At 34.2% G+C, this 24,050-nt stretch overlaps 2 protein-coding genes across 2 annotated transcripts; both read right to left on the reverse strand.

The window, feature by feature from the left end:
- Positions 1-6,821: 6,821 nt before the first annotated feature.
- LOC140976373 (actin-related protein 4) lies at positions 6,822-17,281 on the reverse strand. Its single transcript, XM_073440482.1, has 20 exons — positions 17,141-17,281; positions 16,960-17,051; positions 16,143-16,289; positions 15,984-16,057; positions 15,735-15,815; positions 14,850-14,910; positions 14,654-14,703; positions 13,487-13,541; positions 12,413-12,490; positions 12,228-12,281; positions 11,732-11,785; positions 11,599-11,659; positions 10,887-10,938; positions 10,496-10,562; positions 9,374-9,436; positions 9,205-9,267; positions 8,384-8,446; positions 7,832-7,896; positions 7,142-7,210; positions 6,822-7,051 (listed from the first exon to the last, which is right to left on the reverse strand). Exons 1-20 carry the CDS (start codon positions 17,151-17,153, stop codon positions 7,006-7,008), a joined length of 1,308 nt encoding a protein of 435 aa, XP_073296583.1. The 5' UTR covers positions 17,154-17,281; the 3' UTR covers positions 6,822-7,005.
- A 2,937-nt stretch (positions 17,282-20,218) lies between these two features.
- Positions 20,219-21,894, reverse strand: LOC140976381 (anthocyanidin 3-O-glucosyltransferase 2-like). The gene has a single exon (XM_073440494.1). It carries the CDS (start codon positions 21,836-21,838, stop codon positions 20,414-20,416), a length of 1,425 nt encoding a protein of 474 aa, XP_073296595.1. The 5' UTR covers positions 21,839-21,894; the 3' UTR covers positions 20,219-20,413.
- Between the last annotated feature and the right edge of the window lie 2,156 nt (positions 21,895-24,050).

Consider the following 24,050-nt stretch of genomic DNA (forward strand, 5'->3'; position numbering starts at 1 on the left):
TGAAGAATTCTTTCGTGAACCAAATCGGATTATGACAGCAAGTGCAACGGTGCTAACGAAATTTCCAAGGGTGATAAGAGAATTAGAAGGCCATCAGCATATCATAGAATTAAAAAGATTAGAACACCTAGGTGCTCACTTAAGATGGCAATGGTAATTGACAAAATTAACTTATGAATTTTTTTTTGAAAGAAATCATAGAAATATATACGAAAATTGACTTTGCTGTCGGTGATATTTGCTTGTCAGTCAGGTGTGGCGATATATGGTTTAAAATTTAGTTGTTAGAGAACGACGGAAGAAATAAGTACAAGAGAAGAGAATGTGGGTGCAAAGAAGAATGTGACATAAATTAAGCAAGCACAAACGAAGTCTTTGGATACATTAAACTACGTGTCATTTATAAAATTAACATTTGACACAAATTAAAAGGTATATCATACGTACAAGTGCATTCATTCCAAATATTCAAGAATTGATTTTAGTCAAATGTAGGAGTGTGAAAAAATATTGAATTTTCGGCATACCGAGATTACCGTACCGAAAAAATACCGAATTTTTCGGTATACTGAAGATTTTGGTACGGTACGGTAACAATACCGAATTTTTAGGTACGATAACGATATGTAATTTTAAAATTTTGATTTATACCGTACCGAAAAATTATACAAAAATTTTAAAATATATAATATTTTAAAACAATAAATTTATAAAAATTTTAAAATGTAAGCTTTTTTTCGGTATAAAACAGTATATACCGATACCGTATGCTCAGGCAGAAGACACTCATAAAATCATAGATATATACGTCTTTGGGGCAAGAATCCAAATAAGGAAAGAACGGCCTAACCCAAGGACTGAAGCCCAACTAAAGCAAATTTGGGATCCAATCAACTAATCACTCATATTTCTTAATGATAAGGCTTGGCCGAAACATCGATATATCGAAAAATTTCGATATAATCGATATGCTAATTATATGTACCGAAATTTTCTGTGTACCGAAAATTTTCAGAATTTTCGATACGGTATACGGTATAAGATTTTCGCTACGGTACGATATACCACCTCTACTCATATGTTAGTTTTTCATGCAATGAGCTAATACATAATTGACTTAAAATTATCTAACTTCCAGTTAATTTTTCCTCAAACTTTGTTAATAAAAAGACTTGTGGTTAGTAGTCTTTGCGCAACAATGAATTCAGACGGTTCAATGAAAGTTTAGGGAATGAGAAAATCGGGGAATAGACTAAAAAATCATTTACATAACTCTTATAATTGAAGGAATTGTTGAAAAATTATTTAAAAATATGTTAAATATTTGTGTTGAAAATGTGAATGTTGAATGTTGAAAATTAGGTAAAATTAGGTGTTGAATATTGAAAATTAGTGTGTGATGATGTAGGTAATGATGTATTTTATTTTTGGATTATTTGTAAAAATTTTCTATAAATAGATCTCTCATTTGTGAAGAAAATCACAATTGAGTTGAGAGAAAAATATTATAAAGTGTGTAGTGTGATAATTTTGAGAGTTTGAGATTTTTACTTTTTTACCGTAAATTTTTACTTTTTCACAACACGTTATCAGCACGAAGCTCTAAAAGTCCTCCATATTTTTCCAAGCTCCGAACAGAAGAAAAAGNATAAGGGAAGTTATACTTCCGACCGCCCGTGATGAATGGAATATGTTAAGATTCCAAGACTTTAAAAAAGTCAGTGATTACAATTCAGCGATGTATAGAATAATCTCGCAGTTAAAATTTTGTGGACATGAGGTTACAGAATCGGAAATGCTTGAAAAAACATTTTCCACGTTTCAGGCATCAAATATAACACTACAGCAACAATATAGAGTGCGTGGATTTGCGAGATAGTCTGAACTCATCGCCTGTCTTCTTGTGGCGGAAAATAACATCGTGCTATTAATTATAAATCATCAGTCCCGACCCACTGGATCAACAGCATTTCCAGAAGTAAATGCTGTAAGTAAAAATGAATTTAAACCTGGAAACCAAAATCAAATTCAAAGACAAGGTTTTGGTCGAGGTCGAGGTCGAGGTCGAGGTCGGGGACGTGGACGTGGACGAGGAAGTGGTCGTGGTCGTGGACGCGGCCGTGGTTTTGAAAATAATCGAGATAGTTATTTCTATAACTCATCTCAAAATAACGTCCCAAACCATCCACAGAAAAGGCATCAAGAAAACATGAGTGTTAATGAAAATCACTCGAAAAGATTTGAAAGTTCTTGTTTCAGATGCGGTACTCCAGGACATTGGTCTCGTATTTGTCGAGCCCCTGAGCATCTTTGCAAACTTTATAAAGAATCGATAAAGGGGAAAGAAAAGGAGACCAACTTCACTGAGCGAAGTGACCGTTTGAGTGATTCAACTCATTTTGATGCTGCTGATTTTATGAATGATTTCTCTGGAAATGATCAATATGTTGGTGGGATAGAAATGAACAATATTGATGCTGCAGATTTTCTCAATGATTTCTCTGAAAATGAACAATATAGTGGTAGAATATAAATGTACAATAATTTATTTTTCATGTATTTATATGATAATGTTTTATTGTACAATTATGATATGTGTTATATTTAAATATGTATTGTCATTAATTTTTTTTCATTGCATATTTTTTGAAGTTCAAATATGGAAAATGCTATGAGCAAAGCTGAAGTTTGCATACCCGATAGTGGTACAACGCACACTATCCTCCGAGATAAAAGATATTTCTTGGAACTAAAACCAACAAAAACAACGGTGAATACAATATCAGGTCCTGTAGACTTGATTAAAGGATGTGGTAAAGCACAATTTTTGTTACCTAATGGTACAAAATTTTTGATCAATGATGCTTTATATTCACCACAATCGAAAAGAAATTTGTTGAGTTTTAATGATATATATTCCCATGGGTATGATACTCAAACAATGAATGAAGGGAATGAGAAATATATGTGTCTTACCACATATAAATCAGGAAAGAAATATGTGATTGAAAAACTACCAATGCTCCCTACTGGATTGCATTATACACATATACGTCCCATTGAATCAAACATGGTAATTGATAATTCTTCAATATTAACCAATTGGCATGATCGATTAGGACATCCTGGTTCAACAATGATGCGAAGAATTATAGAAAATACACATGGTCATCCATTGAAAGACCAGAAGATCTTTCAGAATAATAAGTTTCAATGTAAAGCATGTTCTCTTGGAAAACTTATTATAAGACCATCACCAGCCAAAATCCAAACTGAATCACCAATGTTTCTTGAACGTATTCAGGGTGATATTTGTGGACCAATCCATCCACCATGTGGACCATTCAGATACTTTATGGTATTGATTGATGCCTCCAGCAGATGGTCACATGTATGTTTATTGTCAACTCGAAATGTTGCATTTGCAAGATTACTTGCTCAAATAATAAAATTGAGGAATCAATTTCCCGATTATACAATCAAGAAAATTAGACTTGATAATGCTGGTGAATTTACTTCCCAGACTTTCAATGATTATTGTATGTCTATGGGAATCATTGTTGAGCATCCTGTTGCTCATGTACATACTCAAAATGGATTGGCTGAATCATTGATTAAACGTCTGCAAATGATTGCTAGACCAATGATTATGAAAACAAAGCTCCCTATTTCTATATGGGGACATGCAATTTTACATGCTGCTTCATTAATTCGCATCAGACCAAGTGCATATCATAAATACTCCCCATTGCAGCTTGCATTTGGTAAAGAACCAGACATTTCTCATCTGAGAATTTTTGGATGTATGGTGTATGTGCCTATTGCACCACCTCAACGAAAGAAAATGGGACCTCAAAGAAAGATTGGAATTTATATTGGTTATGATAGTCCATCGATCATTCGATATCTTGAACCACAGACAGGCGACGTGTTCACAGCACGTTTTGCTGATTGTCATTTTAATGAGGAAATCTTCCCAATGTTAGGGGGAGAACAGAAACATACCGAAAAAGAAATTACATGGTATGTATCATCATTGTTACATCTGGATCCAAGAACAAAACAATGTGAAAAAGATGTACAGCAAATTGTGCACTTGCAAAGAATAGCAAATCAAATACCAGATGCATTTGCAGACACAAAAGGGGTAACTAAATCATATATACATGCTGCAAATGCCCCTGCTCGAATTGAAATTCCGAAGAAACAAATTGAAGATAGTCATGATGTCATTAAACGCCTGAAGCGTGGAAGGCCAGTTGGTTCCAAGGATAAAAATCCTCGAAAAAGAAAATTCATAGAGAAACACAATGATCACAAAATAGAGAATGATGTTCCTGAAGAAACACATAATGATCACAAAATAGAGAATGATGTTCCTGAAGAAACACATGATGATGAAAATGTTTTGTCAGAACCACAAACTGACGAGAATCATGAAATCTCTATCAATTATATTAATACTGGAAAAATATGGAACCGAAAAGATATAGAAGAAATTGATGATATATTTTCTTATAATGTGGCAATCGACATCATAAATGATAATGAAGATCATGAACCAAAATCTTTTGGTGAATGTAAAAATCGGCAGGATTGGATAAAATGGAAAGATGCCATCCAGGTTGAATTGGATTCGCTAAATAAACGTAATGTTTTTGGACCTATAGTCCTTACACCTGAAGGTGTAAAACCTGTTGGATACAAATGGGTTTTTATTCGAAAGCGAAATGAGAAAAATGAAATAGTAAGATATAAAGCTCGACTTGTTGCACAAGGTTTTTCTCAAAGGCCTGGAATTGATTATGAAGAAACGTATTCTCCTGTGATGGATGCAATTACGTTTCGGTATTTGATTAGCTTGGCAGTATCTGAAAATTTAGAAATGCGTCTTATGGATGTTGTTACAGCCTACTTATATGGATCACTTGATAGTAATATATATATGAAAATCCCTGAAGGATTTAAGATGCCTGAAGCACAAAGTTCAAAACCCAGAGAATGTTATTCTGTGAAATTACTAAGATCATTATATGGGTTGAAGCAATCCGGCAGAATGTGGTATAATAGGCTAAGTGATCACTTGATGAAAAAGGGATATGTAAATAATTCAATATGCCCTTGTGTTTTCATTAAGAAAACAACATCCGGATGCGTAATTATTGCTGTATATGTTGATGATTTAAACATCATTGGAACAAATAAGGAAATTCAAGAAGTTGTGTCATACTTGAAAGAAGAATTTGAAATGAAGGATCTTGGAAAAACCAAGTATTGTCTGGGTTTACAAATTGAACAAAAAGAATGTGGAATATTTGTTCACCAGACAAATTATACAGAAAAGATCCTTAAACGTTTTAATATGGACAAATCAAATCCTTTAAGTACTCCAATGGTTGTTAGATCATTAAACATAGAAAAGGATCCATTCCGTCCATGTGAAGATGATGAAGATATTCTTGGTCCAGAAGTACCATATCTAAGTGCTATCGGTGCCCTTATGTATCTTACAAATTGTACAAGGCCTGATATATCTTTTGCCGTAAATTTATTGGCAAGATTTAGCACATATCCAACAAAGAGACATTGGAACGGAATTAAACATATATTCCGTTATCTACGAGGAACGACAGACTTGGGACTTTTGTATTCAAAAGATGCTAATCCAAGTATAATTGGTTATGCCGATGCTGGATACTTATCTGATCCACACAAAGCACGTTCTCAAACTGGATATGTATTTACTCGTGGAGGCACTGCAATTTCTTGGCGTTCACAGAAACAAACACTTGTAACAACTTCATCAAATCATGCCGAGATTATTGCACTACATGAAGCAAGCCGTGAATGTGTGTGGTTAAAATCAATGACTCAACATATCCAAATCTCATGCGGATTATCATTCGACGAGAAGCCTGTGATACTATATGAAGATAATGCTGCATGTGTTGCTCAAATGAAAGAAGGATACATAAAAAGCGACAGAACTAAACATATTCCTCCTAAGTTCTTCGCATTCACCAAGGAGCTTGAGAAGAATAAATGTATTGATGTTCGTCACATTCAATCAAGTGAAAACTCATCAGATCTCTTCACAAAGGCACTTCATACGACAATATTCAGAAAGCACATATATAATATTGGGATGCGCAATTTACGAAATTTGTGAAGAATTGTTCGTGTCAACATGAGGGGGAGTTTACGTGACTGCACTCTTTTTCCCTTACTATGGTTTTTATCCCAATGGGTTTTTCCTAGTAAGGTTTTTAACGAGGCAGTATAAAAACACGTAATGTATACAATCATTATGATCATCATCACAAGGGGGAGTGTTGAAAAATTATTTAAAAATGTGTTAAATATTTTTGTTGAAAATGTGAATGTTGAATGTTGAAAATTAGGTAAAATTAGGTGTTGAATATTGAAAATTAGTGTGTGATGATGTAGGTAATGATGTATTTTATTTTTGAATTATTTGTAAAAATTTTCTATAAATAGATCTCTCATTTGTGAAGAAAATCACAATTGAGTTGAGAGAAAAATATTATAATGTGTGTAGTGTAATAATTTTGAGAGTTTGAGATTTTCACTTTTTTACCGTAAATTTTTACATTTTCACAACAGGAATAAAATTAGTTATGAAAATCTTCTTAGTTTATCTTCTATAAACTTTCATTTGTTTACACATCACACCTTCACTATTTCCACTGCCAAAACTCGAAGACAAACATTCATTGTCCACATCATGGAATAGACTAATTTACATTAGACAAGTAAAATATTACTATGCTCTAGTAGTAAAGTTGGCATTTAGATAAGCATTAACGAAACCAAGCACGAGATAAATAGCGAAACTCATAGTAAACTATGCTCTAGTAGTAAATTGCAAGCGTCCGAGAAGATCCATTAACACGTTAAATATAACGTATAACAAGATACAGAGTAATGAAATAGCCAATCATCTTGCCATTCATGTAAAATTAGCAGGTAGAACATGAGAGCATGTTAGGGGCATTTGCGTTGAACGTAAGAAGCTCCATGCTCTTCATACCTGTCATCACCACAGCATATAAATTATGAATCTGCTACAAAGATATTATACGAAGAGAAAGTGTATGAACTGAAAGGCACGAGAACTCACTCAGACTTGGAAAACCACATTTGCTGAAAGGAACCAAGAGATGCCAATATGCTCCCCCCGATCCAAACGCTGTATTGACAACACTTGTTAGCATCAAGCGAAAACAATTTTGGTCGTACTACACAAGTCACTTTTTGATTGGAATTTTTTCTTGACATAGCTTGAACTCTGAAGTTCAAGATCAAAGGTTTGCTATTCCGAAAGTGAATATCTTAAAGCATTCTTAAGGCAAGCAAAAGTGCACCAGACAAATATGAATTTACTCTAGAAACCGAAGTGGACAGCAGCTAAAACAAAGCGACTCCCAGACAACTCTTATATAGGAGCATTGACAAAGAATATTGAGAGTTGAAAAATCTCATTACAATTAGTAACAATTCTTCTCAAATTATGACCCGTTTTAATTTCACAGATCAGATATTTTGATCATTATTTAATCATTGACACTAATAGGAAAAAATCCGGTACAGAAAATATTTTGATTGGCACACTTGAGATATCAAAATAGGCACACTCAATATTTTTGTACCATTGAATCCTAACAAGTCCATAATATAAACTATAGTAAATTTGAAGACTCAACGAAACCCAAGAATACAACTGCATATACAGCTGATTCACTCGTGAAAGAGGAGTAGAGTGACAAAGGCAAAAGATGCTGTCGAGCAGTGGTACACAAATAAACATAACCTGAATCTCCTTTCAGTAGCATTTCCACTTGCCAACACTTTGACCCTTGCTGCTTGAGGGGATTCCTAGAAACAACATAAATCAGCATAAAAAAGCCACTCCTTAAAACATTAAAGATGCCACACAATATTCCAAGTAGGTGTCTTTATCGTAATATAGAATGTCAATAAATTGAAGTCGATTCACTCGAATAGTACTATGAGAATGAAATGTTAATTCAACTCCATCACCAATGCCGTAAATTCCCACTATATTAAGCTTATCCCTACATCACTACAGGAGTCGATATATTATCTTAATCTTTACAAATTTCTATGGGTAAGTGAATAAACCAGCATATGTTGTGCTAACACATGTAGCAAATATAAGACCAAGAGGCAACCAAACTAAGCAACTACTAATCAAAGACTAGTATAATCCTCAATAAGGAAATGCTATGACCACCTTCCTCTCCTCCTTTTATAAAAGCATCGCTCTTTGGCAACCAAAAACAAATAACACAAAAAATATTTAATCAAAACAAGTCATGTATATTCATAAAGAAGATGGCACCTCCAACAAGTCTTTCTCAAGACGTTCTTTCAACTGTTGCATTGATGCAGTACCGCCAGCAAGCTGCACAACATAGAATTATGCTATTAAAATCCCTACAACTTAGTTTGGCTGGGCCCAAGGAACTATCATTTAGTATTAAATTTCTTTTACAATAATCAAATCTCCTAAAAACTGAAAATTATGGTTCGCGTACGTTTTCCAACATTATTGCAGGGGAAAAAAAGTAAATTACAATAGTAAGACTACTGAATACATATATTTGAAAGTGTGTCAAGTTTCACATGGGAGCCATAGAAACTGTGCCAATACAACTTCTGACATTAAACTTGAAAGTTAAGTGTGGATCTGTTGTGCTTATCCTGCTATAGCGCTTAAAAAAAAAAAAATTAGGGATGGATCAATAAATAATAATAATAATAATAGCGTCCAACTCAAACAAAGAGCAACAATGACAAAACACAAGTCCTATAACAAATACAAAAGAGTAGATTGCAGAAAACATATTTCCTTTACACTCCGTAAGTATGTAGACAGAACCTTCATCTGTTCATGACAAAACAAATATAACAAAATTACTTCATTAACATGTCACTGTCCTTCAGAAAACAGCCAACTAAGTTAGCGTCCAAGCAGAGGAGCAAATCTACAAGATGGAAGGGGTCCCAAGCTGGGGACAAGCCAGTGTAGAGGACAGAAAACGTGGAAAAAAAGAGATAAATTTGAAGCTGATACATGATTCAACTCCAACTACACAACAGACAAGAACACTCATAATTGGGAATACCTGAAATGTGGAAAGACAAGGGAGAGACACGTACCAAAATGCTGCTAAAAAGTTCTCTTCGGATGTCAACATCGCACTTGTTTATGCTCTCAATAACCTGGAAATTTTCAGGAATGACCAACTAACTGAAACTAGGAATGAAAGAAGAACTAGTATGAGCATTGAGAACAAATATAAGTTTAGTGAAAGAAAAGAGTAATCACCATTTGAGGCAGACCACGGACAGATGAAGCAATCTCTAAAGAATTTTCCATACCAGGTATAGTCTAAGATGGGCCTCAAATTGTCAGTACAAGTTGCTATGTAGAAGTAAAAAGGTCAAGCATAAACTAGATAAGATTCAAATATTCTGTAAGGGCATATCCCGTAACTAGAAAGAATCTCTCATAAACCACAAGACATGGACGTCTCTGACCACAACAAATAAAACACAAAAAAGATTGAGGATATCAAGAAGATATCAAGAGCAAACAATCTTAAAAAAGCACATGATGTATAAACAGATAGTAATTTTATGACATGACTCTAGTCACACTTTATTGATATTGTGGAATTAAAGTATTGAATGTGAATCAATTTCCGAAAATAAATTATGTGACATCCCCTCCTTTTCAATTTGCTTTGTTAGTCTGTCTACCTTATAGCAAGACAATATTCCAATTTTTACGTATATTAGGCTTTCAATATAAATCACTTCTCATTAATAAATGACTTTCCTCCCCAAAGAAACAACAGTAGACTCCCTTGAAACGCATTCATTTTGCAGCTTACCCATTTTTAAGTACAAGTATCCTTATATCAGTATAGTGTCATTCTCGCCTGACAACATGGTGTGAGACTGTGAGCATGTATACCAGACTCATACTGAATGATTGCCTTGTGCTCAATGCCCTGAATCATTTGTTTTAGAGTTTAACAGAGGCCAGACTTAGATGATATGATTTGATTGTCCCAAATTGCTTCATAGAGATCGAGGGTTGTTCTATAGGAGTAGAAGTTCTGTAACGCAACTGCAGCTTAACCTTAGAAATAACAATTTCCCCAGTTCCTTCGTAGAAGGATCAGCCATGTGTGATTATCATATCATATGATAAAATAAAATAAAAATATCCAGGAACATGGATTAAATAAAAAAATCTTCAGAGATGCCCCAATCTCGTACAATGCATGCAAATATCACACAGGTATCAAGGTATCAACAAAATCCCATAACAAATACGTGAAGCAAACGCAAAAGCAAACACATAACTAGATAAATATAACCTATATCCCATTACTGGGTCTTCACAAAACAGGTACAAAGATTATAAATGTCCTGCACTAACCTGGACAAGAGATGGATTGAATAGTACATCGGGGATTTTGAATCTGTCAGCACCAATTTCAATCGTCCTGCATTAAAATAAATAACTAAACAACTTGGTAGCAAAAGAACAAAATAGTAATCGACCACATGAACATACAAATTTATGATTATATTTAACAAAAAAATATTATGACCAAATTCTAGTTGATTCCTCAAAAAGGAAAATAAATGCATAAACAGTTAAATCATGCTGAAGTTTAACTAGCTAAATCTTCACAATATATTCTCGCGAAAGGTGAAAAGAACCATCAGTTGAATGGCGTAGCTTAATCCTATCGCATTAGAGATCTTACATCCAAATTTCAAGGATGGAGAAATGAGGAATAAAAATAGCTTACAGACAAACTTACTGTCCATCAGGAAGCTCATAAGGTGTCATTGGGATGTTGGAATATGAAGTCTCTGAGAGAAAAGAGAAGGGTCAGCAATTTTAACTTTCTAATCCAACACAAATCATAGAATAGTATGCGGGTCGCCATAGACGGGACAAGTCAATAAATTACATCCACAAGGCCAAACGTTATACCGATCAGGCACAAAGATTAGTAGATTAATGAGAGAAGACATCACAAGAAATTCAGTCTTTTTCCTAGACAGCATGAAAAATATAGTTGGTGTAACATGCGAAATATTAGCTGATCACCAACTAGTTGTGACTAAGGCTCGTCTGATGATAATGTTCACAGCAGGTCTTGTAAATCCAGTGGAATTAGATAGTACAGAGAACTCGTGCATAGCATTATCATAATTTCTATATTTTCTATGTCCACAAGGCCAAGGAACTTTTTCCTTTTGGACCGAGAAATTTCTATACAAATTCACAACTAAAATACCAGCATGTCCTAGATAACAGTAGTCATATCGTGATTCAGTTACAGGGTTATGATAGAGAGTAACTTGTATTCAGTATAAATAATTCATTTAGTCTACCCTGTCTTGGTGGTAAATAATTAATTAATACTAATTATAGCAAAAACAAATATTAGCTACATTTAAGTATTTAAAAAATGCCACATAATATTTAGCTGAATAAATCACTTTGATACATTTAGGAGTACAAACCATCATAAGGGGTGTCCGGCACTCGGCATACACATTCTTTAATATCTCCAACAATAACTCTCTGTCACAAATAAAAATTCTTTAAACTAAACGAAGGAGGACCAACAAGTAACAAGCCTGATCAAACACACACCTGAGAATAGAGTTTGTAGCTTTCTGTTGTATTTGGGAAGTCAAGGTCCATAATCTGTGAGATCCAAAAGAAAGGGTCATAAGCAGTCATAGAAAACAAATCAACAACAGCAACTGCAATGAAGTAGGCATAACATTCAAATAAAAACCATCAAGAAGCTTAAATTTCAGCTAAGTTGAAGATAAGTTAGGTTTATTTTTCCGTTCAGAATGCAGCCAAGGATTATGGCATCTTTGAACAAGTGGAGAGCATTCTTCAGTAGTCTGAATCAAGCTAGCAGAGACTCCCAGATCTATCCACACTTCAAGTGCAACAAAGAGCTAGTGCAAAATTTAGATTGTACTTTATAATTTGATAGATTTCATCACACTACCAGAAACAAGCTATCAATTAACAGTTAAAATAGAAATAAAAACCTAAGTAGCACGCCAAATGCCTACCAGAAGTAAAGTGAAGGATTACTCAAAAAATTTCAAATAAATAAAGGACAAATCACCTGAAATTCTCCCGGACGAATTTCCTTCCGTTTAAATGCATATCGAGGTTTTATCTACATTTCCAATGATACGAAAGCAGGAAGAATCAAGGAACAGATGGAAAAGAAATAAAAGTACATGCCAATAGTAGCTACCAGTTTACTTTCTGTTAAATCGCAAGCTAATATGGAGGGGAAAACCTTACAGGAAGCCCTTTGTGTTCCAGGCTTTTCAATAAGCAATCAGTGAGAAATTCTCCCCCGACAGGAGATGTCGCCACAGCCTACATCAAGCGTGGATCAAAACAATTTGTAAATAGAAGGGGGAAACTTATCCAATTCCAAAATAAAAGGTTAATACATCAACAGTAGAAATGACACCGACTTTTAAAACTTGATGACCCATTAAATAACAGTAAGCCTCCCAGAGATCCAAAATACTAACTTAGCCAATTAGTATCCTGAACACTAACCAGTCCTTTTAAATCACCAAGAGAAGAAAGTCAAACCAAACATCAAACCCTGTATACGTAAGTATAGAATATCCATTGGGGTGAGAAAGGGGGTGGTGGTTTGGCGAAGGAAGGGGGGGGGGCATTTAGGTAGTATGTGGTAGTATCTGTGATCAGGAAAAGCCAATCAAAATATAGCAGGGCGAAATGCTGCCATGGGATAAAAAGTTGACTAAGAGATTCTGAACAAGGTATATGAAATTGAAAGGGTGGACAGTGACTGAAGTTTTCTTAGAAGAACTTGGCGAAGGAGGATTTATCTATGATATCAAGTTTAACAAAGATAATCACTTGATTCATTTGCTTTTCTCACAACCGAGCTCAATGACATTGACAAAGAATTTCTCTAATGTTTTCGTTATATATTGCACGTACAAGACCAACAAATACAATATGCCACTTCTGGATGTCATTGGCATGTCAAGTTTTCACACGTTCTTTTATTCTCGTCTTGTGTTTATGAAGAAGGAGGAAGAGGAAGATTACATTTGAGCATTAGAGATATTCAATAAAATTTTAGGAATTGACGCATGTCCAAAAGTAATTGTTACGGACAGGGAATTAGCATTGATGAATGTCATCTACAAGGTACTTCCAAGAACAACAAATCTCTTGTGAATATGGCATATACGAAAAAAATACTTTGTCCAAACGCTGCCATGGCATAAAAAGTTGACTAAGAGATTCTGAACAACGTATATGAAATTGAATAACCCAATAATACCTATAATATGAGTATCACCAAATACTTAACACAAAAGGAAGTACCTTCTGAAGAACATATCCATCGTGAACTGGAGCCACAGTAGTTGATCCTCCACCACTGAAACAAGCAACAATAGCAACGAATTAATACTAGATGGTGCCATATAATAAATCTGGGAAACCATAACAAGCACAAAAGATAAATATCATATTTTATAAAAGGAATCAAGGTTCTACCTGGTCTAATAAATGTATAAAAAAGAAAAATTGTTTTATAGGAACGATTCTGAAAGCAAAAATAGTGAATAGCAGTTTTCTATAATAACATAATAGTAGTACAAAAAAATTTGTCTATGGTCTGTGGAAGTTGGAAAGACCAAAAAAATTTCGTGTAAAGGAATATGAGAAAACAACCAGAGTTCTCTGAGACAGGTGATTAGAAAATACTTGAGCAGGAAGAAGCACAAATGGTCAAAATTAAGCAAAAACAGAAACATCAATAACAGGAGAGTAATAAGTAAGGCCAGTCAATTCAAAACCAAGGACCTGAAAATAATATTTTGTCAACATTAGGCTAAAGTGGCACATTTAGGAAGATACATATAAAACTTTGCAGATTTTCTAATACAGATTTTGAATTATAAATCATTGATGTTCTTTTTGGGTGACTGATTTGAACATAAGAATGAAAACAAACTTCTGATTTTAGCATCCCTCCACAAGTTTAGATTGATTTATAAATGAGAAAGATCACTCCATGCAGAATTTCTCCGCATCAATGACATTTCCCAGGAACGAAAAAGCTCTTGTAACTAATGATGCATAAGAGAGCAACTTATGGAAAACTAAAAACCGATAGTTTTCTCAGGAACTTTGCAACCAAATTAGGTTTGGAATTAAGATGAGTGTGGAGATCCATTCAGATGAACAAAGATTTCATGGTTTTATGACTCTAATAAGCACACAGGCTGCTCTTTCATTGGAGAAAGAAATTAAAAAATAAAATAACAGTAGTAAACCATCAAAAGAGCGACTGGCTGCAAGTTTATGATACCTCAACAATGAATTGCTGTGTGTCTTTTTTGAAAAAAAAAAGGAAAATTCCTCTGTTTAGCTTCAAATTGGTGGAAGTAAATATCAGGCGATTATTAATGGAAGGTTCACAAGCATATCGTAACCTTGGAAATAAATGGAACTGTGGTCAGTATAACAAGTAGCAAACACTCCTACCTATCAACGACTAAAGAGGTGGCCCGTCCGGATGCAAAAGACGTGAGGACCTAGCACCAACAGACAAGGGAATTAATTATATATATATATATATATATATATACACTTTAAAAAAAATATAGGTCACTCTGTTCCAAATTATGAAAAAATAAATTGTTAATAGTAGGCATGCAAGACAGCAATCGGGAGTGCTCACAGCATTTTTGGCCAAAAATAATGCAGGAACTTGGTATTTCTCAAACATGATCTCCGCAGACCTGTTAGACAAAAAATAACTTAGCAATCACGTTAAAACTCACAAAATATCAGCCAAAGTAAGACCAAATAAAACTACTAGGAATTACCACAGGTTAATATGAAGAACGTAACTTGTGAAGCATTTGGAATAACATATATAAAATTTTGAGTGTCAATGCTATAACATTTCCAAAACTTGATTTCATAACAGTGCCAATGTGATAACTGATAACAATCTGAAAATTAATTTGTACAATGATGTTTACTAGGAAATGTGACAAGCCATAAAAAGGCTTCCAACTCTACCCAACAATCAAGTGGAAGAAGCTTAAACTGAAACAGGACGAAGTAAACACTCTGTTTCAATCTGCTTGCAGAATATAGTAGTTCGGATTGTTGGGATGTTTCACAGCCTTTAAATATCCAGGACTTGAAAGCCAAATTTCGTTATTCACTACAATACTCTAACTTGTGTTCCATAACCGCCTCAAGCATCCATTGAACATCCTCTATCTCATCAACATCAAACCTTAATTACAAAATTGATTGTGACCAGCTACAGTGATATGTATCATCCAATTTAACGTTGATCAGCATTCAAGATAACTTCCCCAAATATTTATTGTAATAAAAAGTTAGAAATGCTTATATTGTATTATATTCTAGTCCACCTAGCTTAGAACTCTCCTCTAAAACTCATTCCCATAATTCCAACTTGTTACTCTTCCAATGAAACCATTTCTTCCAGTTAGAAGGAATCTGGCATAAAAATGAGTGCAAATGTTCATAGAAACATAGACAGCATTAAAAGTAACCACAATACGAAAAAAAACATTCAGCTTACTTTTCTCTCTGCAGTTGAGTATTAAAACATGGCTCAGCAAGTAGCATTGGATGCTCCTTTGGATCAATCAATAGGCATTTCCTGCCAGTTAAGAGGATTTTAAGATTGAAGTTTTGCGCATAACATGTTAAGTAAATTATATTCAGCATGTAGGAACAAAAGACTGTTGGAATTACACTCTTACACAAGATCATTGTAAAAGGTTGAGAAATGCAATCTAGAAAATTTTTAAAATGAAGCAGCAGCTACCTCAATGCATGGTCCCATATGTTTTCAACCATATCCCAGTCAACAACTATTCCATCCTTGATGGGTGATAATACCTGATGATATCACTTTTTTATGATTAGCGTACAAAATTATGAAGATTAAGACTGAATCTTAGAACAATAAATATAATACACTGACCTCCATGTGATCCCTTCGAAACCCCATGTCTTGTGATCCTACATAAAGTTTACGCTTACCCTTGGATTTAGAATCTAGAGCAGATCCAGAATTCTTGTCTGAATTATCAATATCATCAACTTCCATTTGGTCAATTGACCCAACATCCTGATTAAATATATTATATTTTCAGAAAAAGATAGAATGAAAATGGAAGAATTGGCAGGGCATACTTAGGTAAATTTATTCATACAAACATGTTATAAAAATTTGAAAACCCAAACTGTTAAGGCAACCCCTTTTTAAGACGATTTTCGTCAATCAACTCCTTTATACATCATCGAAGTCCCTTCTTTGGCAAAAGGTTTTGTCTGCATTATTCGACATCCTCCCCTTCATCGCTTCATTATTTGGCTTTGACATCAAACTTTTTCTTCCAATTTCAACCAAAACTATACCCATTTCAGGAAAAGAATAATTGTACAAGACAAACTTTAGTTGGTAAAATTCAGAGCAAAGGGAAACCCTGTGTTTGGGCTGCAATTTAATAAAGTTTTCCCTTTAACCCTCAAACTTACTCCTGTTCCTCCAAGTCTAACACTTTCAACTAAATCAAAGTAAAATCTCCGGTCTAAAAAGAAAAAACCTAGTCTTTGCACCACTGTTCGATCCCTTCCAAGAAAAAAAAAAAGACTTCTCAACTTTGGAAGCAAAAAACCCAGAAACACGAAACTCCGCAAGAACAATACAAAAACTTTCAAAATAAAAGAAAGAAAAAATATCAGAAAATTATTCAGAAGAAACAAAAACATGCTAAACAGAGATTTGGCCGGCTCACCGATGGAAAAACAGCCTTTGGCGCATCTTCACCGGCGTAACCGGCTTTGCAGGTATGGAAACCCAAGTCCACCACTATTGCGGACACTTCATCTGTACCAAACAACAAGAAGTAAAATCGTGCCCAATTATTCATAAATCCTTAAATAAATAAGAACCGGCGAAGAATCAACCACACTTACCACCGCCGTACATGATTTTTCCACCTTTTTCCTTTCTTTTTCTTCCGTTATAGCGAGCGCGCTTACAGTGAAGGGAGGAAGAAAGGTAAACAAGATGGGGTTTTGGAGGATTAAGCCCTAACGGTAACGAGAAAGGGTCATAAATATAAATGAATTAAATATGATAATCGACTTTAATTAATTATTAATATAAAATATGAATTATTGAAATTAAATTAAATCATCTAATTACTTCAGTTTAATCTCGATAATTATATATATATATATATGTGTGTGTGTGTGAGAGCACCGATGAGGTGTCACTCACCTATTGGATGTGATGAAATGTAGAAAAATTGCGCATCCAATAGGAGAGTGACACCTCATCGGTGCTCACATAAGTGTGCACGGTAGGAGTGTAGCNATTTATTTGGTGAAATAGTTACTTTTTTAGTTTGGTGACTTATTTAAATTTCAATCTATTTTAAATTTAGGATATATATAAAAATTTATTGGATAGCTCTACTTGTTGGATGAGCCGTGAGCGATTATTGTCTACATTTACGAAGTGGAGATTTAATAATTCAAATTATTTATGCTATCTTTATAATTTTTAAAGTTCAAATAAGTTGGTTGCGCTCGTTATTCTGATAATTAAGACGAACATGTAATATTAAGTCGTGTGATGATTGGAGGTCTCATAATAAAGTTTTCTATTATGTTAATCGATTTTACTCAAAATACACACAAAGATAATAGTTATATGTCACAAACATAGGCTTGAAATAGTGCTCAATCATAGGCCTATTTAGTCTGCAAAATGTTAAATTTTGGTGCGCTCTAGATAAATCCAAAGAGCCAATGTCGTAGTCTGCAAACCATATTGATTATCATATTAGGTAAGTATTGTGTGACAAGACTCAAATTGAGAAAGAAGATGCATGAAGAATCGAACAATTGGTCTTTTAGTAAGTGTCTGTCATATCCTACTATCTCAACTGCAATTGGGAGCCTCAAAATGTTAAAGTTTGAAGATAACACGAGATGTAACTGAAATTCACGAGTTTAGTATGGAAACCAAACATATAATTTACAGAGCATCAAGACATCGTACCAACGAAATCTAGAACCAGATATCCCAACCCGCCTTTCTCACAAGTGACCCCTACTCTTAACTTTCATCGCTTTAACCTTAGCTCGGATCTCTTCATCCATATCCATCAACTCCCAATTGACCTTCTCAATCTCCTCCGCCTCTGCAATGACACCACAATTTTTCATGTAGTCCATCATAATGTCAACCGCCATTCCATTCTCTTTAACGAATTAGAACACATTAGCTTATGAACTCATTATAACTGCGACCGACGATCAGACAGCTTCAATATATCGAGGGTACAAATTTCGCTATATAATATATCAAAATTTTCACTGATCCATTTTTTGCAGCCGTCGATTTGTGAACTTCTTCACTAAAACATACATTTTCACTCTCTCACTTAATTAGTAATTAAGCTAACTTCCACAACTTTAATTACAAGAACCAACTTATAAACTCGTTTATGAGTATTTGTTTGATCTCCAAACAACAGTCACCAAAATTTAACACCTTGAATTTGACTATCTCAACAGGAATACACAGTCTTATACTTGTGTAATCCTTACTTAAATTAATGGTTCAAGGATACAACTAGTCGTATGTTCACAACTTAATGTTATTCTGAACAACATTTGTTCCTATTCAGGTTTATCCTAATTAGCCTCATTTTTTTCATCAACCTCTTGACCAAGAACGTCAGAACTCAAGTTGTATCACATTCATCGGATCAAGGTAAGAGCGTTTAATAGTATCGAGCCCATGATCCCATAGGTATCACTAATAGTGCATGCAAGAACCTTAAGTTATTGTTAGTTAACAATACGGGCTCTCCAACTCATATATCCCGATCGAATCTGTAACAAATGGTATATCGAGAATTGCAAATGAATTTGATAACGATGTAATATATCTTGTAGTAATAATAGTGACATCATATGTGCAACTAAGAAAACACATTTATCAAAAGTACATGTCTTGCTCTGGCCAAAGACTCGTGACACTATTAACTCATCATATTATATATTATATTTTCACCCGTAGGTGAGCAGTGAATCCCGATTACAATGTATTGGCTTTTACGTATTTCAAAAATACACTCAACCTCGTCGCTTGATGACCTCAATGGAGTCGGTAAACAGATTAAAGTGTATGTTAATACGTGGAAACTCCACGTATTCACGAGTCAAATGACTAATGATGTACGACCATAACCACGAGCTATTACACTCAATAAGTGATAACCACTTAGAAAGTTCGAGGGAGGATTGTTTAGTGCATCATCAAACGATCACTCATCTATATTAATGAACATCTTCATGCACTTACCGATGAAACATGATGTTTACATCACATATGTTATTCTCAAGTTCAAGCGACTTTTATCTTTATTTTAGGAAGCTGAATCGACTAAGAACCTGTTTAGATTATATGATACTCTTCATTGTGGTTTTCATGATCTTATGTTGAGAGACATACTTTATGGTACCTTTAGTATATTCACAGACTTTATATATACAACTTGCATGAGTATACAAATAAAGTAAAACAAATATTGTTATGTAAGTCTACAAATAAAGTAAAACAAAGATTGTTTTTACATAATATACAATAAAGCTCAAACCACGAGTTGGTTCGTTAGACACATACTCTAACAAGTTATTCACGAGTTACTCGTGAATAGTTTGAGTCACTTACTAACATGTAATCTTGGCTTTGTAAAGAAAAAGACAAATAGCAAATGAGGTATCAAAACTTGTTACGGATTCCAAGCTAGAACTAGAGTTAATTTTCTGAAATTCACCTATCTGTTACAAGAGTTGTTTCCCTTCCATGGAGAAAAGCTTGTGGTTTTCACTGATTGTATATGAATGCTTAGGTTGAGTGCATACAATCTCCTGCACAGGCTGTTCAACCTTAACCTCCCTGAATAAACATGCTCTGTACATTTATCATCTTAACCCACGTAAAGAGTTTTGATCATAAACCAAAAATGGCATTAATTAGTATAAAAGCCTATGTATCAGTCTGCCGAATGAGATTGAGCAACAAGTAATGTTTTCGAATCCATTCAGACACTCAAAGTAAAATATTCAATTTGGATGGAAATTGAACAGTACAGTATGTCACTTGACTTCATAAAAGATTAAAAGGAGATCAAATCTTGAAAGCTTATGCTCAATGGTTATAGGATGCTTTCAAGACACCGTATCAACAAAATCTTGAACCAGACGTTGCAAGAAATCCTGGGATGACCCGCCTTTCTCATAAACGACCCGACTCTTATCCTTCATTGCTGCAACCTTGGCTCGAATTTTGTTGTCCAGATCCATCAGCTCCCGAATCGCCATCTCGATCTTCTCCGCCCCTACGATGATACCACAGTTTTTCTTATAGTCCATCTTAATCTCAACTGCCATCCCAAACTCTTTAACGAATTGAAATGCATTAGCTTGCTGCTCTGCAAAAAGTGGCCACGCTGCCAGCGGCACCCCGCACCAAATACTTTCTAAAGTCGAGTTCCATCCACAATGCGAAACGAAGCCTCCCACGGAACGATGGGATAGTACGGCCATTTGCGGTGCCCACCCGATCATTTTCCCGACTCCCGACGTGCGCTGCAGGAATCCCTCTGGCAGTACTTCCTTATGGTCTTCGTACTCCCCGACCATCTCAAATTTTCCCTCTAGAGGAGGCTTCCTAAGGGACCATAAAAATCGGTGTCCACTCTTTTCAAGAGCTACGGCAATCTCCTTCACTTGTTCTCTATCGAAGGAACCATTGGTGCCGAAGCAAAGATAAACAACGGAAGAATCTGGTTGCTGGTCCAGCCATTCGAGGATCTCGCCCTGCCCTTCCCTCTGTTCAGCACCACTTGCTTCCTGAATTATGGGCCCGATAGGGTAAATGTTTGGGACGCTTTCATCAGCCAAAAGAGACTTCACCGCGTGGGATTCCAATTCAAGGAACGTGTTTATCACAATCCCTTTGCAGTCCCGAAACCTCTTGAAATTGTTCAACAACCCGCCGTCTTTTTCAAGTACAGAAGAAGGTAAGACACTCGCTGGGTAAGGGTTAGCGTAAGTCGAAATCGATACCTCAGAATCCAAACCCTCGTACTGTGCTGCCACGTATTCCGGCCCAAATTCGTCGCTAATTCGCTGGAAATGAAGCATAAGACCCAGCACAGCGGCGCTGCAAGTGAAGCAAATATAACTCGGGACCCGAAACTCATCCGCCACCTGCATCATGGTGGTGCAGAACATGTCCAGCACAAACCCAGCAATCCTTCTCGTCGGGTTCTCCATCATCTCCGCCACCGCATCCCTGACAGCTTTCTTCTGGCTTTCAATGAACCGGAGCATCAGGTTTTTGGGAGATTTAATCAACTCCGGGTCTATGGATTCATCATGGGGGACGATTCGTACGAACCGTACGCGAGAGTGGCTCGAATTCCTTGTTAAAGAATCGATCTTGGTGTCAATCGGTGCCTTCAAGATGAGGATAGTAACTGAAATGCGTCCATCTGTATCAGTCAAGAGCTTTGCCAGCTTCACCAAAGCTGCAAGATGGCTCGGGGCGGGGAAAGGCATGAATACCAATTCTACTGTTTTTTCCGCCATTTTTTGTTCTCTCTAGATTAATTCAAGAATTCAGGAAGGATGCATGCATCGGAATTATATATNGATGCGATCAGAATAATTTAAAAATGTTACACGCGGCTCGCCTGGAAAGAGCAAACAGACAGATCTTCTGGAATGCGGCTTATGTCATTGCTTCCGTAACATGAAAGCAAAAAATATATATAATTATATTCAAATTTACGAAAAATAATCTTTTTAATAACAAAATTAACTTTTAATTTCAAATAATATATATTTTATTTTGCATGTGCTCCATACACTAATAGTTCAGTGCTAATTGGTGAAGTCTTTAGTTCAAGCAAAGATAATAAAAGCCCGCAAAAGGAAGCTAATTGGTTCCTGTCATTTTACTGCCGCCAATGGTGATTAATTTTAATTCAGTTTTTTAATTACGCTCAATAATATAATTTATTCTAACCTAGTACATTATATGTTCAAATATCTCACATTATTTAAAAAAAAAAAGGTTATTACAATTTATATATATACTATCAGAATTATATAGTAGAACTTAGATGTTAAAATGATTTTATACATGTTTGTAAAAATTGAGCCAAATATTTCTTAGACAAAAACTTGTAAAAATTGAGCCAAATATTTCTTAGACAAAAACTTGTGTGAGATGGTATCACGGGTCGTATTTTGGGAGATAGATCTCTTATTTGGGTCATCCGTGAAAAAGTATTACTTTTTATGTTAAGAATATTACTTTTTATTGTGAATATCGGTAAGGTTGATATTTCTCACAGATAAAGATTCGTGAGACCGTTGTGATAAGACCTACTTATTTTTTAGATGACTAGTATTTAACTCGTACGAAATATTATTTTATGTAATTAATGATTAAAATTAATAAGAATCAGTATTTAAATAATTATTTATAATTATTGATATAATATAATGGATATATTTAATTATTAAATAAATTTATAAAAAATTATTATATCAAAATATTCATGTAATTTGATGAATATTTTGATATAACACTTGAACAAAGATAACAATATTTTTCGTTAAATTAACTTATTTATCTTGGTTAAATGAAATTATTATTAATAAAAAAATATTTAAAAACTCATAAATTTTTTTGTTTATCAAAATTTTAAATAATAAATAAACATTTTTCAATTTTTTGTCATTTATTAGATGAATAAATTTTGATTAAAAATGTAATTATGTGTTTTTGAATGAGTTATCTCACGAGTGATATATAACATTACACTCATTTTTTAATTTTTATTCTGATAGAAAATTGATTGTTTGAACGTGTCGTAGAAATCAGATTGAATTATTTATATAATTTACAATAACAACAAAATATATCATAGCAACATAAAAAAAAAATATATCAAATTAAATGAATTGATATAATAAATGCAAAAATTTAAAAATAATTTATGTTTTGAAAGCTTTTCAATTGTAAGTGTTACACACATATTATGAGCCTCATGATTCATTTATTGGGAGATGAAGTTGACGTGATCTACTTGATAGTTGAACATGGTCCCTGACAAAATCAACACTGGGACGAAAGCTTTGGCTCCAACTACGAAGGGGGAGAGAGTTCCGCAGAACTAGTGTAAGATCATTTCCCAGTTTTTTGCTAAAACTAAAACCCAAACAAATTTTGTTTTGGTAAAAAAAAATAAGAAAAGTTATTTTATTATTAATATTTGACAAATCGAAGAATAAGAGGGATGGAAAGGTGGGGAAATGGGAAGACATCTACAGTCGTGGCTAAGTTTTGGTCAAATAATTATTTGGGAAATTAATGGATAAATTAGAACACAAGTTAAGTTTTGCTAAGTTGACACTTTTCTCTTATTTTTTTGGTTTATATATATTTTAATGTGTGTAATATATGTTTTATTTTTATCACGTGAACTATGTAGAAGAATAATGATGTCAAATAAGAAATATCTGATGAACTTAATGGTATCTGAAAAAAAATACAAAAAAATATCTATATTACTTGGTGAAAACTATATTTTTAACTAAAGTATTTTAAAAATCCGAATGTGTTTGATTTTTTTTTTTAAAAAAATATAACATATAAAAATAAAACTCTGTATATAAAAAAATAAAATTCTAAAAATAAGTTTTTTTTTATAAAAAAAAGTAAGAAATTAAGTCACTTGTTTTCTGTAATTATAATTTTTTCATTCCGTTAACTAAAATGATCTCTGTACTT

Source organism: Primulina huaijiensis, chromosome 1, assembly GCF_012295235.1.
Source record: "Primulina huaijiensis isolate GDHJ02 chromosome 1, ASM1229523v2, whole genome shotgun sequence".
In the NCBI taxonomy this organism is placed as follows: domain Eukaryota; kingdom Viridiplantae; phylum Streptophyta; class Magnoliopsida; order Lamiales; family Gesneriaceae; genus Primulina; species Primulina huaijiensis.